The 22660-nt window shown below is 34.1% G+C and overlaps 2 protein-coding genes across 5 annotated transcripts in view; one reads left to right on the top strand and one right to left on the bottom strand.

The window, feature by feature from the left end:
- LOC127706007 (sulfotransferase 1C2-like) overlaps nucleotides 1-4145 on the bottom strand; it is a 180437-nt gene extending 176292 nt beyond the window's left edge. For 2 of the 4 annotated variants that reach the window (XM_052210402.1, XM_052210403.1), the window contains exons 1-4: nucleotides 4062-4145; nucleotides 2566-2732; nucleotides 1797-2120; nucleotides 1238-1341 (exon numbers count right to left, since the gene is read on the bottom strand). In XM_052210402.1, coding sequence (XP_052066362.1) covers nucleotides 1238-1341; nucleotides 1797-2120; nucleotides 2566-2732; nucleotides 4062-4105 — 639 coding nt within the window. In that variant the 5' untranslated portion in view covers nucleotides 4106-4145. The remainder of the gene's footprint in view (nucleotides 1-1237; nucleotides 1342-1796; nucleotides 2121-2565; nucleotides 2733-4061) is intronic. The other 2 variants (XM_052210404.1, XM_052210406.1) reach the window with 2 other exon arrangements.
- The window catches only part of LOC127706005 (sulfotransferase 1C2-like), a 151469-nt gene that overhangs the window by 94562 nt on the left and 34247 nt on the right, over nucleotides 1-22660 (top strand). The gene's annotated exons all lie outside the window — the stretch shown is intronic.

The following is a 22660-nucleotide window of genomic DNA, read 5'->3' as shown; positions in this document are numbered from 1 at the left end:
TTTGGCTTTTAAAAGTATACATGTATGTAAAAAAAAAATTGTGGGCATTTTGAGCAATATTTTAATGGCACTACATTGATAAAACCGTGGATTCCGAATATCTGCAAGAATTAAAAAACAAAGAGGAGCGAACATCCTTAAAACAAGGAAAAGTATACTTCATATATAAAATTTATGCGATATGTGTGCCAATGAGACAACTCTCCATCCCAGTCACAATTAATAAAAGTAAACCATATAAGTACGGCCTACAACACGAAGGCTTGCCTAATACCGAACAGCATGGTACCAAGGGCCCCAAAAATGACTAGTGTCAAACCATTCATTATTTACATTTGTTTGTGTATGCGACAAAGAGAAGCGATCACAAACGACAGTTTGATGAAGTCCGTTATATTTTATACATTTTTTTGTGTAGATTGGTTTACGAATACCAGTGATTTACAAGGGGTTGCTGCTTTCAAGGAAGCTATTAAACCGAAAGTTCCAAATGGTAAACTTGAATCATCCCTTCGTAAATTTCACGGACGCCATCACGAGTTGGTTGACCGTTATGGAATATTTCACAGATGATATCGGATATGTTCCTTATGTCGTAACTACAATCACGTTCCCTTTTCACGAATGTGACCTACCGAATTAGACTACTTACTGGGTTTGTAATAACATGAGCAACACGCCGGGTGCCACATGTGGAGCAGGATCTTCTTTTCCTTCCGGAGCACCTTAGATCACCACCAGTTTTTGGTGGGGTTCGGGTTGCTTAGTCTTTAGTTTTCTATGTTGTGTCTTGTGTGCTAGTTTTTGTCTGTTTGTTTTTTTCTTTTTTAGCCATGGCGTTGTCAGTTTATTTTCGATCTATGTGTTTGAATGTCCCTCTGGTATCTTTCGCCCCTCATTTACAAACTTAAATGATAAATGAGCTTGGAGGCCCAATGGTGACTCCGAGGAGATATATCTATGCTTTTGTTAAGTCCATGCGTGGGTGTTATTTGATGTAATAATAGCAACTATTTATTTCTATAACAGAACTGAATGCTTCTTATTGTAATTGTATTGAAGTTTAGAAAATATCATCCTACTGCAAACGATTCTAAGATTTTAGGAGAAAAAAATGTCAATTTAGGCATCTGTAAGTAGACAGTGTATGGCTAACTGAATGTTGGTAAATCGAATTCTTAGGACTTTTCCAGTTTTATTCATAAAAGGATGTAAATATGGTTGTTTGCACACTTACAAATTTCAAATCTTCATATTTAACTGGTAGTATATTTGCTGTTTTAGTTTGTGCCGCCTTTTCAAATTCCCTTGTATAGTTGAACCAACCTCCTTGTAAGTCGTCTGAAAAGAAATTAATTCAGAATATACAATTTAAAATTATTAATTGACAAAAAAACATTTGAATGTGTAACTGAATGAATTGTGATTTTTTGTAGATAAAGTATAAATTAAGTTGTTGATTTTTCACGTTTGAATTGTTTCACATTTTTCATGTTGGGGCCTTTTATAGTTGACTATACGGTATGACTTTTTCGCATTGTTGAATACCGTAAGGTCACCTGTGATAGTTTATCTTCGTCATTTGAACTCAGGCGGGAAGTTGTCTTAATGGCAATCATACCACATCTTCTGATTTTTCTACAGCGTGCAGAGTGATCAAAGGCACTTGACACTCCGTGCTGACACATCACAACATCCTTATTTAAAATATCCGTGACTTCAAGTAAAATGCTGCAATTCCATCATTCTCCATTATTGTGATGATGAATTAAATACTACAAGTATGGTATGTGTACCTTTAAGGATCATATTATCAAAGAATTCATTCCATGTCCAATCAGGAATTCCAAGCTTTCCATGAAGAAATGTGTAATTAGAAGCCCATCTATCTTTCGGATTACGATTCAGATATATAATTTTGTATCCATTTTTCACATGATGAGTTGGTAGGTGATGTAAAGGCAAATGTGTTGTGAATAATCTAGGGTCATCTACTTCATCTAACTTATCAAAGAAGAATGAAACTAATTCCAAAAACATGTGATGTAAAGAACCTTTTGTATTATATTCTACAGACTGAGAGAGTAGCATGGACAATATCTCGTGGCACCAGTGTGTACCTGTAAAAAAATATTTCTTGAACTCTTTATATGTGTTCGCTTGATCAAAGATTTAAAACAAAACTTAAATTTGATATTTATAAAACAGCAGACGAAATTGATTCATATATAGTCTTAATAATTGTTGGACAAATAAGTACAATGGCACAAAAAGTTCAAGCTTGGACTTCCTAGAATAAATGTGAGACTTTTTTCAATAACTTTCACCCTTAATATCATTAAGATTGCCAAATTATATTAAAGAAAGTCTCAAGATACCGAAGTGATGTATTTAAATTTGTAAGTCGAAATCAACCGACTTAAAATCAAGACTTGCAATCAGATCATATTAGTTTATAAACACAATATAGAAAACTAAAAACAACACGAACCATCAACTTTGATATTTCATTTTGGTCGTACGTGCTGCACATCATTTATCATAAGAATTGGCAGAAATAAAAACCTGATTTCATAGTTGTACACAATAGTATATCTGTGTCTTTTGTTTTGAGTGTCCGAACAGTTTCTAAATACTTTTCTATACCATGTTCCGTGATGAGGGGACTCGAAAGAAATGTTTCCTCTCCTAGTCGAGTAAACGGATAAATCACCAAATCGGAATCGATAACGCTGAAAAATAAACAAGAACAAACCTGAAAAAACCTGGAAAAAACAAATTATAAATTAGGTGTGAGAGTTTCTGACAGCTGTTTAATACCAACGACATAAACGTCGAGCATATTTTGACGTACAAACGTTTCTTGGCAGTACATAGGAGTCACGATACTAAGCGGGTGTACAAAAACACATGGCTAAAATAATAATGATGAACGAAAGTCTCTAAAGTACTATACTGAAAAATTATGAAGAAAAAAACACAAACCAAACCCAAAACCCAGGTGCACTCGTGTGTTCAGGAGGATCAGCAGCACCTGTATCAGCAGCGCCTGTATCAGCAGATAACATAATGTCTTTTGAGTTTTGGTAGCATGACTTATTCAGTCTGATTCACCAATCTTTAACATGTTTATGTTTGAATGAATTAATGACTAATTAATTACTATTGTCAACATAACAAGACCACCAATATTGATTGGTTGTTGTTTGCCGTCTACTTCCATGGACACTTTACTGCAAATCGTAGATCGTTAAACCGTTGTAGGCGACAGCTGCGATTATAAGAAACATTTGTTTAGATAATCTGTCAAATAGTTTTACAAATATATTTTCTTTTTATGGTTTTTCGTGAAGCTACATGAAAACACTGGTAAAACTGTATTCAAAAGTATGTTTCATCGTGTATATGCAGTATTAATCCACTTTATTGATTGACTTTGGTTTGCTTACCGTCCGGTGGCAAAAATTTGATGCATATTCAAGACGAGGATAAATTAACAAATAAAACAATAGGTAGGTTTTTCAATAGTGGTCGACAGGGAAAAGAGAGCAGTAAATTTAGACTGCCACTGGAAAGTGAGTAAACATTGGACAGAGATATGATTTAAGCCTTGCAACATGTTCCTTTAAGACCCCTCGAATATTTACTGAAAGAGTTGAAGCTTCCAGATAGCGCAACACTCTATTTACACAAGGTATCGATTTTCATATTACTATTCCGATCGGTCGTGGCTATGATTTTTGCATTTCGCAACCTACTTTGGTAAGGGTTCTACTGTAGGTCGAACGAAAACTAAGGAGTTACTATATTTCTCTATCTCAGTCAACCATTATTGTCTTAATCCACTTTAAACCAATGTCAACCGTAACAAATACAATAACTGTTAAAAAAAAACCAACACTCACAACACCTTTCTTACAATGCATATACATAATATGCATCATCTGCAAACGATAGAATGAACAGCTTTAAAAGCTTAAACTTTTCTTATTGTATAGATGAACAGCATAAAGCCCTTCGTAAGAATTATAATTATATAAGTATTAAACAATAAATGTTACCTTTCGTTATGTACTTTTAGTGGAACATCCTGTGCATCCGCCATTATAAGTTGCTAACTTGTGTAATGTAATGTTTGTGATGATATGGTATTATTTACATGTTTACGAAGGTTTATAAATGCAGGTACAGAGAAAAATAACTGTGACAAAAGGCAACAGGTAGAACGCCGACTATGTTAGTTAAATTGATAACTACAGATGAAAATATAAATGTGTGTGTATAAAATTTGGAATGGATGAAGTATTTTGATCGGAAGGGGTGGGGACAAAGTTATGTTTTCAAATTCATGCCCTGTTATGATCAACATAATATAAGGATTTTGTTTTAATTTTACAGTGAAATTATTTTTGAAATAAGTGGTTTTCGCATTCTCAATTCTACTTTGGAAGAAAAATCAATATATGATTTATTTTCAACAGACCAAATAAAAGAATTAGTAGTTATTAATGATATTTGTTTTCTAATTATAATATATAACATACTATTTGGCTTTCCTTTGTCATGGACGGATAATGTTCATCAATACTTGTTTTAACTTTCCGGTGGTTCCGTACTTATACATCCCGTCATTGTGCTATTGTGCTGCGGTCAATTTTTGCTTTATCAAAGTGCTTTGTCTATATGCCTTTTTTGTGTTTCTTTATTACATATGACGTGGCTGTGTACATATACATCCTGTCATTGTGATATGGTGCTATGGTAAAATTTTGTATTCTTGTCTCTCATTTTTGCTAATGTGTTTTGTCTATATGCCTTTGTGTGTTTCTTTATTACATATGACGTGGCTCTGTACTTATACATCCCGTCGTTGTGTTAATATTGTGCTATGGTAAATTTTTGTATTCTTGTCTCTCATTTTTGCGAATGTGCTTTGTCTATATGCCTTTTTGTGTTTGTTATCATTGTGATTTAGATTATAACGCAATGTTGATTGCTGTACCTCAATTTTTGACATTTTTACCTATTGTGTTTTTTTGTTGTTTGTTTTGTTCACACATCGTTGTCAATATAATGGAATTTTAAGCAACTGTCATACAAGTGAGTGGTTTAGCTAGCTTTAAAACCAGGTCTAATCCACCATTTTCTACATAGGAAAATGCCTGTACCAAGTCAGGAATGCGATAGTTGTTATCCATTCGTTTGATGTATTTGAGTTTTTGATTTTGCTATTTGATTAGGGACTTTCCGTTTCGAATTTTCCTCGGTGTTCTGTATTTTTCTGATTTTATGTTTTTGTTAAAATTGCTTATTTTGAAAAAAAAATCATCTAATGTAATGAAATACTGATCAAGTTCTATTTTGAAAGATGCTGGTTCACTAACAAATAATTTTGTTCCTAAAAAGCTGATTTACTTTTAAATGCAATGATGTGAAAATCAAACGAAGATATATGTTGAAATGTCCAATCTTTTTTAGATATAAACAATTTTGGACCAATTATAAATACGAATGACAAATATTTTTTGCAATAGTTTTTCAATCAACCATGAATTCCTACGTGCAGCAGTCATGGTTCTCATCCAAATTTCACACGAACAGACATTGCTATCTTTACTTGACTTCATGCTAATATTCTGAAAGCCCTAAGCACGAGTATTTAATCCAAGTATGAATAGTCTAGGTGAACATACTACCATTCCTTGGTTTACCATTTGATAATATAAAAAAAAAAGACTAAAATGAACTAAATTTTATTATAACCCGTCTAAAAGAAGAGAGATAATGGACAATTGAATCCTCTTTTTTGAGTTTCCTTCTATATCGAGTCTAGTCGATAAAATCTATTTCATAGCATACTATAACATTCATATGTTATGTCACCAAAGAAGACCCGAAGAGCAGAACAGATTAATTCAGCTGCTTTGAGAGGTATAAAAACTGAAAAAAAGTGTAAGGTTAACATTTTACAAGAATTTTCTATAGGGGAAATCCGAGATAAACATGCTGGACTCGGTACTAAAATCAGGCTTTAGAAAAGATAAATTCAAGGCTTATTTAGAAGTATCTATAATGTGTCTTGGATGAAGTTTTTGTTATCATTTTCACATTTATTTTTAAAGATAAGCTATACTTAACATATACATTTTTTTATCCTTTCCATATTTCAAAGTAAATGTATTTCATGTAACAGCATTTCTAGGATGACACACAAAAGTAAAAACTGAGCAACACGAACCCAACTAAAAAAACAGGGGTGATCTTAGAAGATATGGAAGATTAAGCAGATCCTACTTCCATAGAAACAACCGCCCTGTGGCTCGTAGCAAGTAAAACTTCGTGACAAGTTGCATTCATAAACGAAAAAAAAGAGGACGGTATCGACATGATAGACGGTATTAAGAAAAAAAGACCGTAGCGGAAAACAATTCTAACCAAACACTTAACAAAAATTAATAAGGTCAGAAGACAGCTCCTTATCTACTACTTGTGTTATCGTCTTCACAATCGAAAATATGCATGGGTCATTCGTTTGTCTGATAGTTATGACTCTCATGAGGTAAGGTGTGCACAAAGCTACAGAAATCACGAGAGGAATGACATGCAGTTATTTAAATATTACGGATTAAAACAAAGGATTAATTTATTCGTGTTTTACGCCATTTTCAGCTCTAATTGCTATTTCATGGCATTTTTTATTAGTGGAGAAAGCAAGAGAAACCATCGACCTTTGGCAGGAAAAATTACAATCCATGTGAACTAAGATTGAAGTCGAGCGCACCTTCCACGTGCCGGGTTCTTACTCACAACCCCGTGGTTGACAGGCAAATTATTGCATCCAATATGCATGCATTTTCTTAAACGCTTTTCGAACTTGACAAAACTTAAAATAAAGTAAAAAGACAATAATGAAAAGTCTCCAGACGATTGACCGAAAACATATATCAATTTTTAGTGTCATTTTAGAAGTAGTTCCCACAGCAATCATACCTTTAATCTGTTTAATGTGTAGTTTCTCTTTTTTGTTAGAGTTCAATCCAATTTGAAAATCACCCTTATACAACATAATTTGGGCATACATGATTGACTGATTGACTTCGTATCTACGAATTTATACATCCCATAGAGTCAAACGGAGGCCCACTTAACCAAGGGTTTTACTGACTGAGTCGAGGAAAATCCAGTAATGACTATCTTTATATCAAAACAAACGCGGGGGGTTATTTACATGCTGATAAATGATACAGAGGATCTATACTCTTGTGATTGACAATTTATACATCCCACAGAGTAAAATGGAGGCCCACTTTAGTAAGTTTTTTACTGACTGGGTGAGTGAAAATTAAGTGAAGACCTATACTCATGCGATTGACAATTTTTACAAATTGATTTCTAGACGTGAATGTGTATATGATGGTAATTGCAGACCAGCCAGTTACTGCAACAAAACGATATCATAAACAGAAAATAGTGATAATCAATAATATGATTAATGTTCATAGCTAAAGTTAACATCTCTTCTATGTACATTCATCAAATTTCTCATTTTGCGCTACAGTAAAACAGTTCTTCCAGTCCCCCATAAGACCTGTTAAACGAGAACATAAAAATTATATCACAAAAAAAATTTAACCTGATACGGTAACGCTTTTAAATGCTATGTTATAGAAGAACGTCATATTGATAAAAGGTAAAACCTTAGTTGAATGAGTTTTTCATGAAATATTTAACTAGTGTATACATGAATATAATTATCGGAAAATTTTATAAACAGCTTTTTAAGAACGGTAATTGTTCTTATGTTGACATGGCTAAACAAAAACAATAAATCAAATACTAGTATATAATGTATGCGATGCTCTGTTTTGTTGGTGAACTGTTTCATGGGTGCTCCAATCCCCCTTTACCTAACTTCTGAAAAATGCTTTTGAAGTAAGAGGTACAACGAAGACCTTATTTGTCCTAATTATTTACTGAAAAAGAGGAGCGAAAGATACCAGATGGACATTAAAACTCATATGTCGATAATAAACAGACAACGCCATGGCTAAAAAAGACAAAGACCATTAGACAAACAACAGTACACAAAACACAACATAGAAAACTAAAGACTGAGCAACACGAGAGAAATTTCATTTTAAGATTTACGTTTATACATGTAACTAGCTGAAGAAATACAAAAAAAAACCCCAGGTACTTTGTGATATATGATGTCCCAATAAATATACATGTAACGCCATGAGGAAAGTTCCGTCTGTGCGTATTCATGATTAAAGAAAGGTAGAAGGACCTTTCCGGGACGTCTGGATTGGGCCTTTTTTTTTGCGGGAACTCGGGATTGGCCTTTATTTTCGCTGGAATCCAGGATTTAACCTTAATGGGATTAATGATAAATTTTTCGTGATCCGGGAAAGCATGTTTTATTTTTACGAGAATTCGGGATGACACCCCTTCTACCATCCCTAAATAAATAATAGAATTTGGTCAATCCCAAAGTTGATTCAAACATCGTGGTAAATAATTTAGTTGGAACTTGCATATGCCTTATACATATGTCTTGTACATGTTCAAAACTATTTGAAATTGACCAAATTCTATCATTTATTTAAGAGTCGCACAGATTTTGGTGGGACCTAAGTATAAAAAAGGGGCGTGTTACGAGTTGTGCGTTTGGACTGTGAACCCGATACCAGGGCAATTACATAACCTATCCTGATTATCTATTTATCGAGCGCAATCCAGTTACAGTCGTCTCAACCTTGCATTATAACGTATTGTTATATTTGGTACGTCCCGCAACAACTTTGCATAGAATATTGACTGACCTGACCTGTGATATTTTTAATCTAGTTCATGCGCAAAAAACAAAATACTACGTCCGTAAAGAACATTTTTACTACACCCGTAGGTATCATTTTATTAATAAAATATTTGAGTTTATACTGAATTTTCTGATTGTTTACTACTTTTCCTTAGTTTTCTTGCGCCTATGATTTTTCGTCACTGTTCTATCATCAATCATAAAACATTATTGACTTTTAAAAACGAAGGTAGCAATGAAATAAGAAAAAAATAAGATTGGATATTTATTTGCAAATGTTAGCAAAATACAAAACTTCGGCCTACATTGAGCTATTATTTTTTATTTTCGTTTTGAAAAGCTCGGAGGCGAAATTAAATATAGATCATATTTATTTCAGAAGTAAAACTCACAACTGTTTTTTTTTCTCGCTTTTTTGGAGTTTTATATAAAACTACAACATTTTTATAACTACTGTATTTGACATTATTACGTTCATCTCTCTAAAAATACACTTTTTTGAAAATATTTATATAAAAAAATATCCAGTTTTTTTTAAGATGACAATTTCAAAAGAGAAAATATTGTAGGAGCAGCTGATAATGACATTTTTTTTAGTAAGATGCATGATTAAAGCACTTGATTTGATTCGTAGGTATTAAGATATTAAGCCAATATTTAAAGAGTTCAGATATTCGATTTGAAAACACTCAAACCCCGCTAGTTACAATTTGGTTTTCTCTTTTGTAACCATGAAACTCCTTTCAAATAATATTAACATAATTGTGTAATCTGACACAAGAGAAAGAGTGTGTTATTCGTTTGTTGATATCATAAATATGTCAGTTGTTGTTTAAATTTCCAATCAGTATCATTTACAGCCGCTGATAACAACCATGTCCTTGGACTTGTCTAGCAAGTGTGAGACATGTGGTCATTAATATAATATCGGAATGTACGTTATACAGTCAATGGTTTTAAGGTCATATTGATGGCGTGGCTTTGTCGTTATCAATAAAACACTCAATCGTTTAGATTAGTTTGTATGTATTATTGTGCATACGATAAAGGTATGATGCAGTAAATATAACCTGATTGAATTATGCTTCATAAATGGAAAATAAAAACATTGATGGTTTGTACATTATCGAATTAGAATACATTCAAAATTATATTTGAATGTAAATATAATCGAAAACAGGTTTTTTTATTTTTGTAAGGAGTTAGAATCTTCAGTACTTCTAAGAAACATTGAAACCTATTAAATGTAGACGATATAAAACGCCGTGTGCCATCTTTCCATAGTTGAGATTGTATGCGTTTGAGGTAAACTCTCATAACAAATAGTTTCGCTATAGACAAGGGATTCACTACTTCTTTTGTGTTTCACCTCTGCAGGTAAATGGCTTTCTCATCTATTCTTTAAATCGTAGACGGTCGCGGTTCTTATCTATTCAGGAAAAAAATTCTCCTCGGAAATACCTCAACGAAGAAGGTGTTTTGATTGTTGTAATCTTCTTGTCCAGTTACAAATATCTAATGAGCATGCAGAATGGAAATAAATCAAACCTTTTTTATAAGCAGACTTTGGAAAATGACTTTACTTGGGTGAAGTGAGGTACCTTTTAATTGCTACTTCAAAGTAGAAAACGAGGACATCCTGGCTCGGCCAGTGACTTCAAGCTTAAAAAAATAGATCTGTGTATCTGTCAAAGCGTTTTTGCATGAGTTATAATAAACGTGCAAGGATCATGGCAACTTATCCACACCAGACATCAGATATAAAGCATATAAAGTGCTTTTCCGATTGAACGTGGCTGCGTATATATACATCCTGCACAAAATTCCTTTGTACCCTTCAGACAAATAAAAGGCGAAAAATCCATAGTTGCACCAATCAATTATAAACATAAGAGTTTTTGTCTATCATTGGTAAATACATATATCTAAACACATATATAAGTTCAGTCTAGGTGGCCGAGTGATGGACACAGTGCAGGCGATGTTGACTCGATATCCAAATAGCATGAGTTTGAATCCCGGCGGGTAAGAACAAAAATGTGCTCAAGTTCTGCAAATTTGCAGATTTACAATTGTTGTGCTGATATTTAGAGTAATTATGATTATAATATGTGTTCACATTTACTGGTTACCCAATAGATGGATCTATCGTAGAGTGGTCACTTGTTAAGACGTACTTATCAAAATAATTATTTCTGTGACTGTATCGTACGATCCTTTCCAATAAATATTTTGCTATCTGCAAATAATTCTATCTTCATGCTTAATATATCATGTACTGTGTTACAACTCTATATTCTACTGAAACGTTACACTAGGCCACCGAAAGCTGAATTATTAAGTTCCGTCTAGGTGGCCGAGTAGTCTAGAGTGATGGACACAGTGCAAGCGGTGTTGTTCCGATATCCCAATAGCATGAGTTTGAATTCCGGCAAGGGAAGAACAAAAATTTCGCAAATTTGCAGATTTAATATTGTTGTGCTGATATTTAGAGTAGTTATGAATACAAAATGTTTTTTTACCCCTGTATTTGTAACATTGTCAGAATTATCTGATGAAACCTAGTATTTGATTGACTAAATAATATAACTATTGGAAGGGGATTAAGCTTCACGCAGTATTTTTTCAAATGTAAAATCATCAAATATTTATGAAAATATTTTGAAATTGTATAAATTGATTTTACTTAACAGACCTTGCATTTTGTTACAATATAACATTTATATAGTCATGTTGATAAAAGAAAACAATATGGTGATATGGTATGATTACCAATGAGATAAATATCCACCATGACCAAATGATGAGGATGCATGTAAACACCAACAGGTGTCTGTACGGTAAATGTCCGCCTACGGCAATCAACCAAACCAATACAAGATTATTAAAGAAAAATTTGTGTTCGATCTATGCTAAAAAAAAATACAATAAACGAGAAATAATTATGGAAGACGCCAACATTTGTTTAAATATGTCCTCTGCGATGGAGACCACCGCTTTTGACTTTAAGGTCAGTAGTTCAAAGTTAAATTAATAGCATCAATCGACTGAAAGAAAATATTGGTAAAAGTTTGGTGTTTAAAAAACTTGTTTGAACCATACATGTATGTCCAACCAACCAACTACAAACTCAACTTGTATTTGTCCCTTGGACAGATAAAGTTAAAAATCTGGATTACTGTGACTAATAAAACACGGAAACTTGGGGTAACTTTTCTCCTCTGGACTTTAAAATTAAAGCCATTATCAAGATGAAAAATGCCACAGACAAAGATGAATCCTACACCGCTGAAGATGTAAATGGTTGTCCTCAATATGTCTAGCGGTGTTTCAGCTATAGATTTTTACTTCAGTCCACAAAACGTAAACTTTAGCGCAGAGGATGTTAATTGTACAGAAATGTACAGAAAACAATAACTATACAGTCCTGCATGGAAGATATTTAGCCCAACATATGTATCCAAAATCTGCTGATTTTGAAGCCAAAATGTACTCTTATGAAGAGATTTCTTTTAATAAAGAAGTATTCTTTTGAAATAGATCCATTAAAGAACCAAAAGCTGGCCATTTAAACATTTTATTTATCAATCAAATTATTGTTTTCAAAATTTAACACTATAAGGTACGGGGGAAATCTGCAATAGTTTTTTTTTGTCATATCTGCTTGACCAGAATATTTTTTTTCATCAGATTGGGAATACCTCCCCCCCCCCCCCCCCCACCCCCCCCCCCCCCCCCCCCCCCATTCCATGAAGTTAAATGGTCGTTCATTTATGATAAAGTTGAATTGCCAGGCCATATTTGGCATTAAGTGAAACTTGTCCAGCTTGTCTAGAACCATGTAGGGGAATTCATTATGTATACAATTTAGCTGTTGCTTACTAGAAACATGTTCATAGTTTGGGGTCATATTTTTGTAATTGTAATCTTTTTTTGTTTGTTTAAGTACTGTTGTTATAAATCCATCATACTGTCAAGAAATAACACCACTTATGCATAGCTCCGTTAACGTTGCTCTGTATGTTTAATTCTACAACTTCAAGCATTCAACGCTATTTTGTCTTCAGTTTAAACAAAGGTCAAAACTAGACCTTATCTGGACTTTTAGTGAAACATTTAAACATGACTTTAACATGTTTAACATCACTATACATGAAATGAAACACAATAACATATCTTAACTGAAAGCACTATATTGGAGTAAAGACCAATTCTAGCGCAAGAGATAAAAATGTGTCGGGGGAAACAAATTAAAATGTTTTGTAAAATGAAATGCAACAATTTCACAAACAGTGTTGTAATACCAACTAAAAAAAAATATATATATATATATATATATGTTTCAACAAAGAATAAAATAATTAAACTAATGAAAATTCAAAAGATTATATATATATAAACAGATTTATATGCAATTCCTGTTTCTTGTCAAAAATGAATAGATGGATATAGGAGTTTTATAAAAAAAAAAAAACATTTTAATTTGAGGTTATGAAGGATAAACCAAAAGTTAAACATATTTCAAGAAATGCTAGCCATAAGAGTATGGCTTCTTAAAACACTTCATACCATTCAAACTTGTCAGACACATATCCTTTAAATCGAAATCATATTAATTACAATTATTAGGCATATATGTCAGTTAAATTCGCAAATTCCTGAAACAAAATGTTAGCCCCCATTCATTTCAATTTTTTCATTTTCTAAAATCATTGCCGGAAAGGTATTTATTCCCTATTGATATCTCAAAATCATATCCCCACACATCCTCATTTATTAAAGCATATAGTGAATAGAAGGAGTCGTTTACACATTTTATATTTTACAGAAGTAAAACAGAAATTCTAGATGTTCTGTAATGAATGTATCAAAAGCAATTATCAATTTTAAAGACTTTAATGTTGCAAATAAATAATTTTAAAATGAGTGTAGACCAGTGTACAATATAAACATTTTTTACCACAATCAAGCTTCTTTCACTCTCGTTGGTGACTTCCATAGTATTGTCTTTTCGATAATATACAAAAATTTCAATGGTGAATGTATATTATGAAATTGGTTATATACAGTCCGCCAAAAGCTAAGCACCACCTATCTTTGTTGCATCGAAAATTTTTTCATTTATAAAAACCAGTTAATCCTCGAAAAAAAGAAAATATTCATGTAGCAATTTTGCTAACATATGCCATAAATAAACCATAAACTTAAGTTTGGTCACTGATGCAGGTTCTATGCATTTGAATTTTGCGTTCATAGAAATAGTGAAAATTACACAAATCAGAAACGGAATTTAAGTTTTACTTTGATTTTATTTTTTACAACAATTAATCACCCAAAATCATTAAAAGTCTCTACACATAATCTTTGGTATGTTCGGCAAATTTAATGTCAATATTTAAGTCAATAGGATGTGTAACCACCTCTCTTCCGGTACAGTTCCATAACACGGCGTCTCATACTCTGTCCAAGCCTTCTGAACTTAAGTTGAGCAAATGTATTCCATTCATCAACAATTGCCCCTATTAAATCGCCAAGATTTTGCAAAGGTGGTTCTCTGCAATTGAGTTTTTTGCCAATGGCATCCCAGTAATGTTCGATAGGGTTCAGGTCTGGAGACATGGAAGGCCAAAATATAGTGTCAATGGCTTCTTGATCTTTGTAATCGGTTACAAGCCTTGCCCTGTGTGGTCTAGCGTTGTCGTCTATGTACGAGGGTCTTGACGCAAATTGGGGATTCTCAAAATGAGGGACTACAATGTTTCTAAGCACCAAATCCCTGTATGTCTGTCTGTTCATGTTACCCTGCAAAATATGCATACCCAGCTTACAACAGTATGAGAAGAAATCCCATACTGTAACCCCACTTTCAACGATTGTTGTCGTTGGGAAATTGTTGTTTTGATGATAGACAGTTTTATTTCCCCGCCAAACTCGTATTCTGCCGTCTATTGGTCGTAACAGAAACCAACTCTCATCTGACCAATGCATATTTTGCCAGGTTCTCATGTTCCATCGTCGATGGTCATTAGCCTTTTGAAACCTGATTATACGGTGCCTGGTTGTTAGGGCACGTCTTTTGACAACACGACGTGCTCTTAGGTAGCCTCTATGAAGTCGAAGGACCAATGTTCGAACACTAACACGACCACCTGGAGGCCAGTGGTGTCTAAGCTATGGGGTAGGAGTAAATGGGTTGGCTTTAGCACGACCAATACGTAGTCTGTCATCACGATAGGTACTTAAACGGGGTCTTCCGGACCTTGGTCTATCATTTACAGTTCCTGTGCCAATATGACGTTGTAAAAATGTGACAATGACGTCGCGATTAACATTGAAATGGTTACCAATGCTCCTAGTGCTCCTACCGGCATTTGACATGTCAATTGCTTGTCAACGATCAGTCACAGATAACTTATCGCTTGCCATATTTCACAGTGACTTGGTGAAGGTCAAATTTCACCTGTACGCGGGACAGTAGGAAGATGATTTAAAGCCATCGAAACAGTGTATTTGTAAAAGTGCAGATGGCCTTTAATGAAAGGTTGCCTGGCGGGTATATCGGAGTTTAATTTTTGGTCGTAATGAATTTTCTTAGTGTATGCTATAGGCAACTCATAACACCAAACATACATATATTGTTCGCAATAGTTAAAAAAATATTGACAGCTATATTTAGGTGGTGGTTAACTTTTGGCGGACTGTATATATAAAGATCCAGAGCAACTCAGTGGCGGATCCAAAAAGGGGGGTTCCGGGGATTAACACCCCCCACCTTTTTTTATTGGAAAATTTGTCTTTTTCATGGAACAAATTGACAAAAAATGTTAAGTAAATAAAGTACTTTTTCTGAGAAACCCTGGCCAGCACACCCCTCCTTTTTTCACAGTGTCTGGATCCGCCCCTGATACCGATACGTAGTACTCAACTATGGGTCATTACATAGGACGTAATACGTAACGTAAATTAATTTAAGGCAAATAATTACGTTTGCGCGCAGTTTTTGATAACATTTGCGCGCATTTATTTGACAATTAAACTCAGGTAAATACAGTTAATATTACTTTATATATCCATATATCCCGGCTAAAATTGTACTTAGTTTGTCGTTTTATACAACCTTTTGGCAAGTTACCACCATCCCAGAAATCAGTTACCACGATCTTTCAAAGATAAACTGAACAGTTACCATCATCAACGTACTTTTTTCACTCTCTATTTTCTAAGTAATGGACAACTGTTTAAGGTGAACATTTATAGACTCATTGAAAATGTTAATAACCAAACGACGGCTGGGTAATGTTGGCCACATTTATCTAAAAACAAAGAAATGAAGAGGGAAAGAACTTACGGGGATTCCCCTCCGCCATATTGGGATCGTGGTAACTTCAGTTACCATCATCCGCTTGTCAACAGTGATATTCTGACTCCTGACCGACCAGATTTTCTTGTTCACCTAAATATAACGTGTTAAGTGGAAATGCAGCACATACTAATTTTCAAGAGTTTGGTTTGATCACGCACAGGACTTAAATCCACGATCTCGTTTTGAAAAAAAAAAAACAAAAAAAAAACAGTTCTATAACTTTCAAAATAAATCTTGGTAAAACTTATTTAAAACTTATTTTTTTGTGAGAAATTCATGCAACAGCGGGCACATGTGGAGCAGTATTTGCTTCCCTTTCTATGTTTTTTTTCGGTAGGGATTTTGTTATTCAATCTTTAGTTTTTATGTTGTTTTGTGTAGACTCGTTCTTTGCCTTTTTGTTGTTTTAATAAATTTCAGTACTCGGGGTTTTTTGTCGTTGTCATGGGTAGCCTTTTCATGGGATGTTACATGCGGAACGATTTTCTCAGTGCCTTTTCGCAATATGCAAACATTAGAATGTTAGAATGGCGAGCTCATAAAATCACAATAGCCGCCTTTCGAACGTGTCTTATAGTATTCTTCTGTTACCTATTCTAACATCGGATTCGGACTTCTTTTACTGTGTGTATTGCTGTGTGTTCGTTTATTCCATATTGGCTAGATATATGGGAGAAGGATTAAGATCTCACTAAACATGTAACACCCCGCCGCATTTTTGCGCCTGTCCAAAGACAGGATTCTCTTGTCTTTGTTAGTCTTATATGTTTTTTTTTCATCTTCTAATTTTGGTTCATTTGTATGTTTCGGAGATTAGTGTATATTTGCTGTACTAGTATACAAACATACTGTTTAGGGGCAAGCTAAAGACCACTTGTTGGATAACCTCGCTGCGTTGAAGACCAATAGGTGGACTTCGGCTGTTTTCTGCTATTTGGACGGGTTATTGTCTCTTTGACACATTTCCTATTTTCATTCTCAATTCTCTATGCTTATTTTAACACTGATAGACATTATATTTGTCAATATCTAAATGGTTGGTTCACGAACAATCATGCAATTACAACCTAAGGTCATCTTTGCTCTTCATCCAAACCGCAATAAATAAAATCATGCGTGACGTTTAAATTTCATACAGTGCGGCATAAAGGACCTACATGTCGTATTTTTTAAAATATCTGTTTTCGTTCTGAATATGTATGGAATAATTGTAACTGGACGTAAAAAAAACAACAATCAATTACAGCGATTAAGCAGTCAAAAGGTATATGCAGTAATAATTTGACCTAAAAAAAAAGTTTTATAACACTAAAAAAATATGCAAATAATAATCACTACCTAAAAAATTTATAAAACAAAATGAAATAATAAAATAAAACACGCATTATATAACGTCCAACACATGCATTTCTTCTTTAGTATGGCGGATAATTATTACGACAGGAAATCTCAATTGCTGACAGTCAAGTTGTGGCGTTTGTTTAAGATTTATTATCGGAACTCTCAGCCTGTGTATTCTAATCAGCAACAAGCCTAACTTTTACATTCCAATCCTGTTTGTTAAATACTTTTGATTATTTCAACAACGCGCCTTTTTCGATCTGCGGTTAATACTGGTGAACTTAAACATATTTCAAAGTTGTAAAAAATACGTTAATAAAATTGCAATGAAATCTAAAATGATTTACTCGAGAGTACGGGATAGCATACTGTAATATAAGTTATAATATACAAATCAACGAAAGTTACTTGCATGAAAATATTTTTCTTTTTTGTTATTAAACTTGAGGAAATCATAACATGCATGTATGCACATGTTTAAATAATCTCTGCTATTCCTGGTTGTCAAATCATTAATAAAAAGAGTAACGTTACAGAAAAGAGGGGAGGACAGGTGGTGTCTGGTTTCAACTTCCCTGCCCCCCCCCCCCCCCCTCCCACGTTACTCCCCATACGAAAACATTTTCCCAGAACATCTCAATTTTTACTCCCGCCTCTTCCCCCAGATCCTAATCCCTTGACTCCCACTCCCTCCCTTAACTCACGCTTCCCACCGCTCATTCTCATGTTCCTTTACCACTGTCCGCCTCTCGGAAAACAGGTGATGTAGGATCGCTTCCTCTTTAATGGATACACGTATGTGTTCACCATATGTATCTTAAGGTGTGTGTTCCCTAAAAAATTATTTACTAAACTGTAACTTTTATAATGTGTTCTTAGTGTAATATTTGTATGTTCCCTACAGAACACTGCAATGTTCCATAGTGGAACATTTCACTTTAAGACAATTTAATAATGTGTTCCCTAAAGGAACATTTCAATGTTCCTCAGAGAAACATTTTATTTAATAAGAACTTTTGATATGAGTTTACCTAGATGCACATTAAAAGAGGGACGAAAGATACCAGAGGGACAGTCAAACTCATAGATCGAAAACAAACTGACAACGCCATGGCCAAAAATAAAAAGACAAACAGACAAAAAATTGTAGAGATGACACAACATAGAAAACTAAAGACTAAGCAATACAAACCCCACCAAAAACTGGGGGTGATCACAGGTGCTCCGGAAGGGTAAGCAGATTCTGCTCGACATGTGGCACCCGTCGTGCTGCTTATGTTATTACAAATCCGGTAAATAGTCTAATTCGATAGTTCACATTCGTGAAAAAGGAAGGGTATTGTAGTTACGATATAAGGAACATATCCGATATCATCTGTGAAACGGTTATTCCATAACGGTCAAACAACTCGTGATGGCGTCCGTAAAATTTACGAAGGGATGATTTCAACTTCACCATTTGGAACTCTTGGTTTAATAGCTTCCTTGTGAGCAGCAATCCTCTATCAAGGAAATCATGATAGAAAATACAAGCCCGTGAATATCGTATCATTTGGGAGATATATACTCCGTATGCTTGCGCTGCTGGAATGTTGCTACATAGAAATGGAAAGTTCACAATTGGGAAGCTGAACACATCTTTTTTGTCGTAAAGTTTTGTTTTCAACCGACCCTCATTGTCAATTTATAGATGTAAGTCAAGATATGAGGCAGACTTAACTGTATCTGTAGTATCCTTTATCTCTAGTTCGATGGGATAGATTCGTTGAACATAGTCACCAAATTTTGTATTATTTAGTGAGGTTCTCTCACTAAATAATACAAAATTTGGTGACTATGTTCAACGAATCTATCCCATCGAACTAGAGATATAGCGGAACGTAAAGGTAAAGGATATATGTGTTCCTCCCAATATTGTTTCACTAAATGGTAATTTTATTATCTGTTCCTCATGGAATATTTCTTTTATTGTGTGTTCCCAGGAGAATATTTCACTTAATCAAACTTGTTATCATGTGTACCAGGGAGGTACATTTCAATGTTCTCCAATGAAACATTCCATTAATTGGTAAATGTTATTATGTTCACTAGGAGAATATACAAGAAATGAATATACTTTAATCATCTATTCCCTAAAATTAAGGAATGTATCTCCCTTATGCAAAGTTCTGATTCCCTGCCCGGCTTTGGCCATACTTTTTTGTCCTTTTTGGTTTATAGCTCTTCATCCTTTTAATAAGCTTTAGATTTTCAAATATTTTGGCCTCGAGCATCACTGAAGAGACATTGGTTGTCGACATGCTCATCTGGTGCAGAAATATTGGTACCGTTTATGTTATTAAATGTTCCCTAAAGGTTCATTTCAAGGTTTAGCTAGCTATAAGGTACCATGGTCTACAGAAGAAAATGCCTGTACCAAGTCAGGAATAAGACAGTTGTTATTCAGTCGTTTGATGTGTTTGAGCTTTTGGCATTTGATTAAGGACTTTCCGTTTTGAATTTTCAACAGAGTTCGATATTTTTGTTATTCTAATTTTTTTTTCCAATTTTCCCCTGAGAATATTTCACAAAATGAAAAATTTATTATGTGGTCCAAGCGGAACATTTCACATTGTGATAATTTTATGATGTGTTACCGAGGGATCCATTACAAGGTTCCCCAGAGTAGCATTTCGCTATTCTACAAAATGATCACTGTTATGTGTTCCTAATAGGAATATTTCAATGGTCTCGAGGGGAACACGTTGCTATATATCATATTTTTTTTTCGTTCATTATTTTAAACACAAGTCAGGACATTAGTGTTCTCGTTTGAATTATTTTACATTTATCATGTCGAGGCTTTATAGCTGACTATGCAGTATGGGCTTTGTTCATTGTTGAAGGCCGTATGGTGATTTATAGTTGTTAATTTTTTTTGTCATTTGGTCTGTTGTGAAGAGTTGTCTCATTGGCAATAATAACCACATCTTCTTTTTCATAATTATGTTTTATTAAGCGAGCAAATGATTGATTGATTAATTAACAATAAATACAATAGGTAGGTTCTGTAAGAGGGGCGTCCGGGATTAAGGTCGGAGAAATTAAGACTGCCACGGGAAATGAGGGTATATTGGATAGGGACAGAAATTTAGCCTTGCAACAGGTCACCTACGGATCCCTCAAAGAGTTGTTGCAAGGGTTATTAACGTGCAAAAAGCGTGGCACTCTCTTTACACGAGACTATACTAGTCAACAAAATAAACGACGCAAGACAATGTATTTTCCATATATAGTTAAATTGGATACACTTTACCAAGAAAAAATAGCCAAATTGGTCTAATATTTACTTTCTCACTTTTCAATTTGGTCAGATTCTTTTAATTATATAAAAATTAATAATATCATTTGCTTTGTATAAAATAAATGTTTTTCATTGGATAATTTACATGTTACATGTATTCCCATCACGTAATGCAACATGGAGGTTATTGTATTGATATTGTTACTCGTGTTAATGAGGGAGTGAACAGTTCAAGAGAAAATTCCCCTCACTTTTGATTTTTTGTCCGTAAACTTGTTCATCACTTTGTTTCGTGGAGTTTTGTTGATACCACACACCCTTTCAATGTTGTCAACGCGATCCGATACAGTTTCAATGAAATAAAATCTTTTCGCGACGTCAAACGTTCAATGTTATGCATGTTATTTTCCATAATAAAAAAACTCGCATGAATTCTATTTAATGCCGTTCATATTTATACAGTGGTTTTGTGTCATGGATGGATATCCCATTTCCTTACCTTTTCTGAAGTTATAAAAATAAGGAGATGTTGTATGATGGCCAATGAGACAACTTTCCACCTAAGTTGAAATGAAGTAGATGTAAGCAATTAGAGGCAACTGTACGGCCGTCAACAATGAGAAAAACTTCTATTGTATAGTCGATTATATAAAACATGTGAAACAATTCAATTGAGAAAAATAACGGCATAATTCATAACAAAACAACTGACAAAAAACAAATATGACTGACATGAACCAATGACAACCAGTATATTACAGGTTCCATACTTGGGACAGGCACAAACAGAAGTGGCGGGTTTAAACGTGTGTAATTTTTTTGGGCCCTTTATAGCTTGCTGTTCGGTGTGAGCCAATGCTCCGTGTTGAATGCCGTACCTTGACCTATAATGGTTTACTTTTATAAATTGTACCTTGGATGGAGAGTTGCCTCATTGGCACTCATACCACATCTTCCTATATCTATATATTATGAGCGATATACTCGAACCCGTGAAAGTGGTTTTATAGCATAACATATGAACAAACTATAGAAATCAGTTGAAAATGGCCTAAGTCATCAGATCGATACAAACAGAAAAACCTCTAACAAAAACATAGAGCGGACTTGGCAGGGTATTCATTCATCCCTAACAACAAAAGAATAATCAAAGTACTGAAGTACTGAAAATCGGATTACCGCAAACTCTGGTGGATGGTCACAAGCACTTAGTGTCTCAGAAAAAAAAATCACATCTCTATACCTGAAAGTTAGCTTAAGGTACATAGAAATATTTTTTTTCTGAGACAAGTTCGTGTGTGAATGATGAATATATAAATGACAGGGAATTCAACCTCACCGTAATAACTTTTATATTGACAATGTATACATGTCTCTGTTATCAGTATACTCTGGTTTGTTGTTATATATTATATTAATATTTGTATGGCATTTATATATAATCTTCATCCATTTGTATATTACCTATTCTACTAGTCTAATGATAGTGCAGTGCAAGTGAATGGTGGAGTAAGCATTTATTTCCAAATGCGTCCGAAGCGGAAGACTTTTTATTTCACGCATGTTACAGACATTACGGAAATACCATTTCAATCATTATCGTGGTCATATCACAGATGCATTTAGACAAAACATTAGGTGGTGGTTATCATTTGTACATGACTATAATGGAACTAGTATAATTCCTGATGTAGATTGGTCTTCACCAGACGCAATTATTTCCTCTGACGCTTGTCTCAAGGGTTTTCGTGGTGTCAACTTCACGACATTTGAATATTTTCATTCGGACATAATTGTGGTCTTTGTGGGACATGCACATATCTGTGCTTGAAATGTATGCGATTTATATAGC

The sequence above is a fragment of the Mytilus californianus genome, unplaced genomic scaffold, assembly GCF_021869535.1.
Source record: "Mytilus californianus isolate M0D057914Y unplaced genomic scaffold, xbMytCali1.0.p SCAF_6, whole genome shotgun sequence".
Taxonomy (NCBI): domain Eukaryota; kingdom Metazoa; phylum Mollusca; class Bivalvia; order Mytilida; family Mytilidae; genus Mytilus; species Mytilus californianus.
This window is presented reverse-complemented; position numbering and strand designations above follow the sequence as displayed.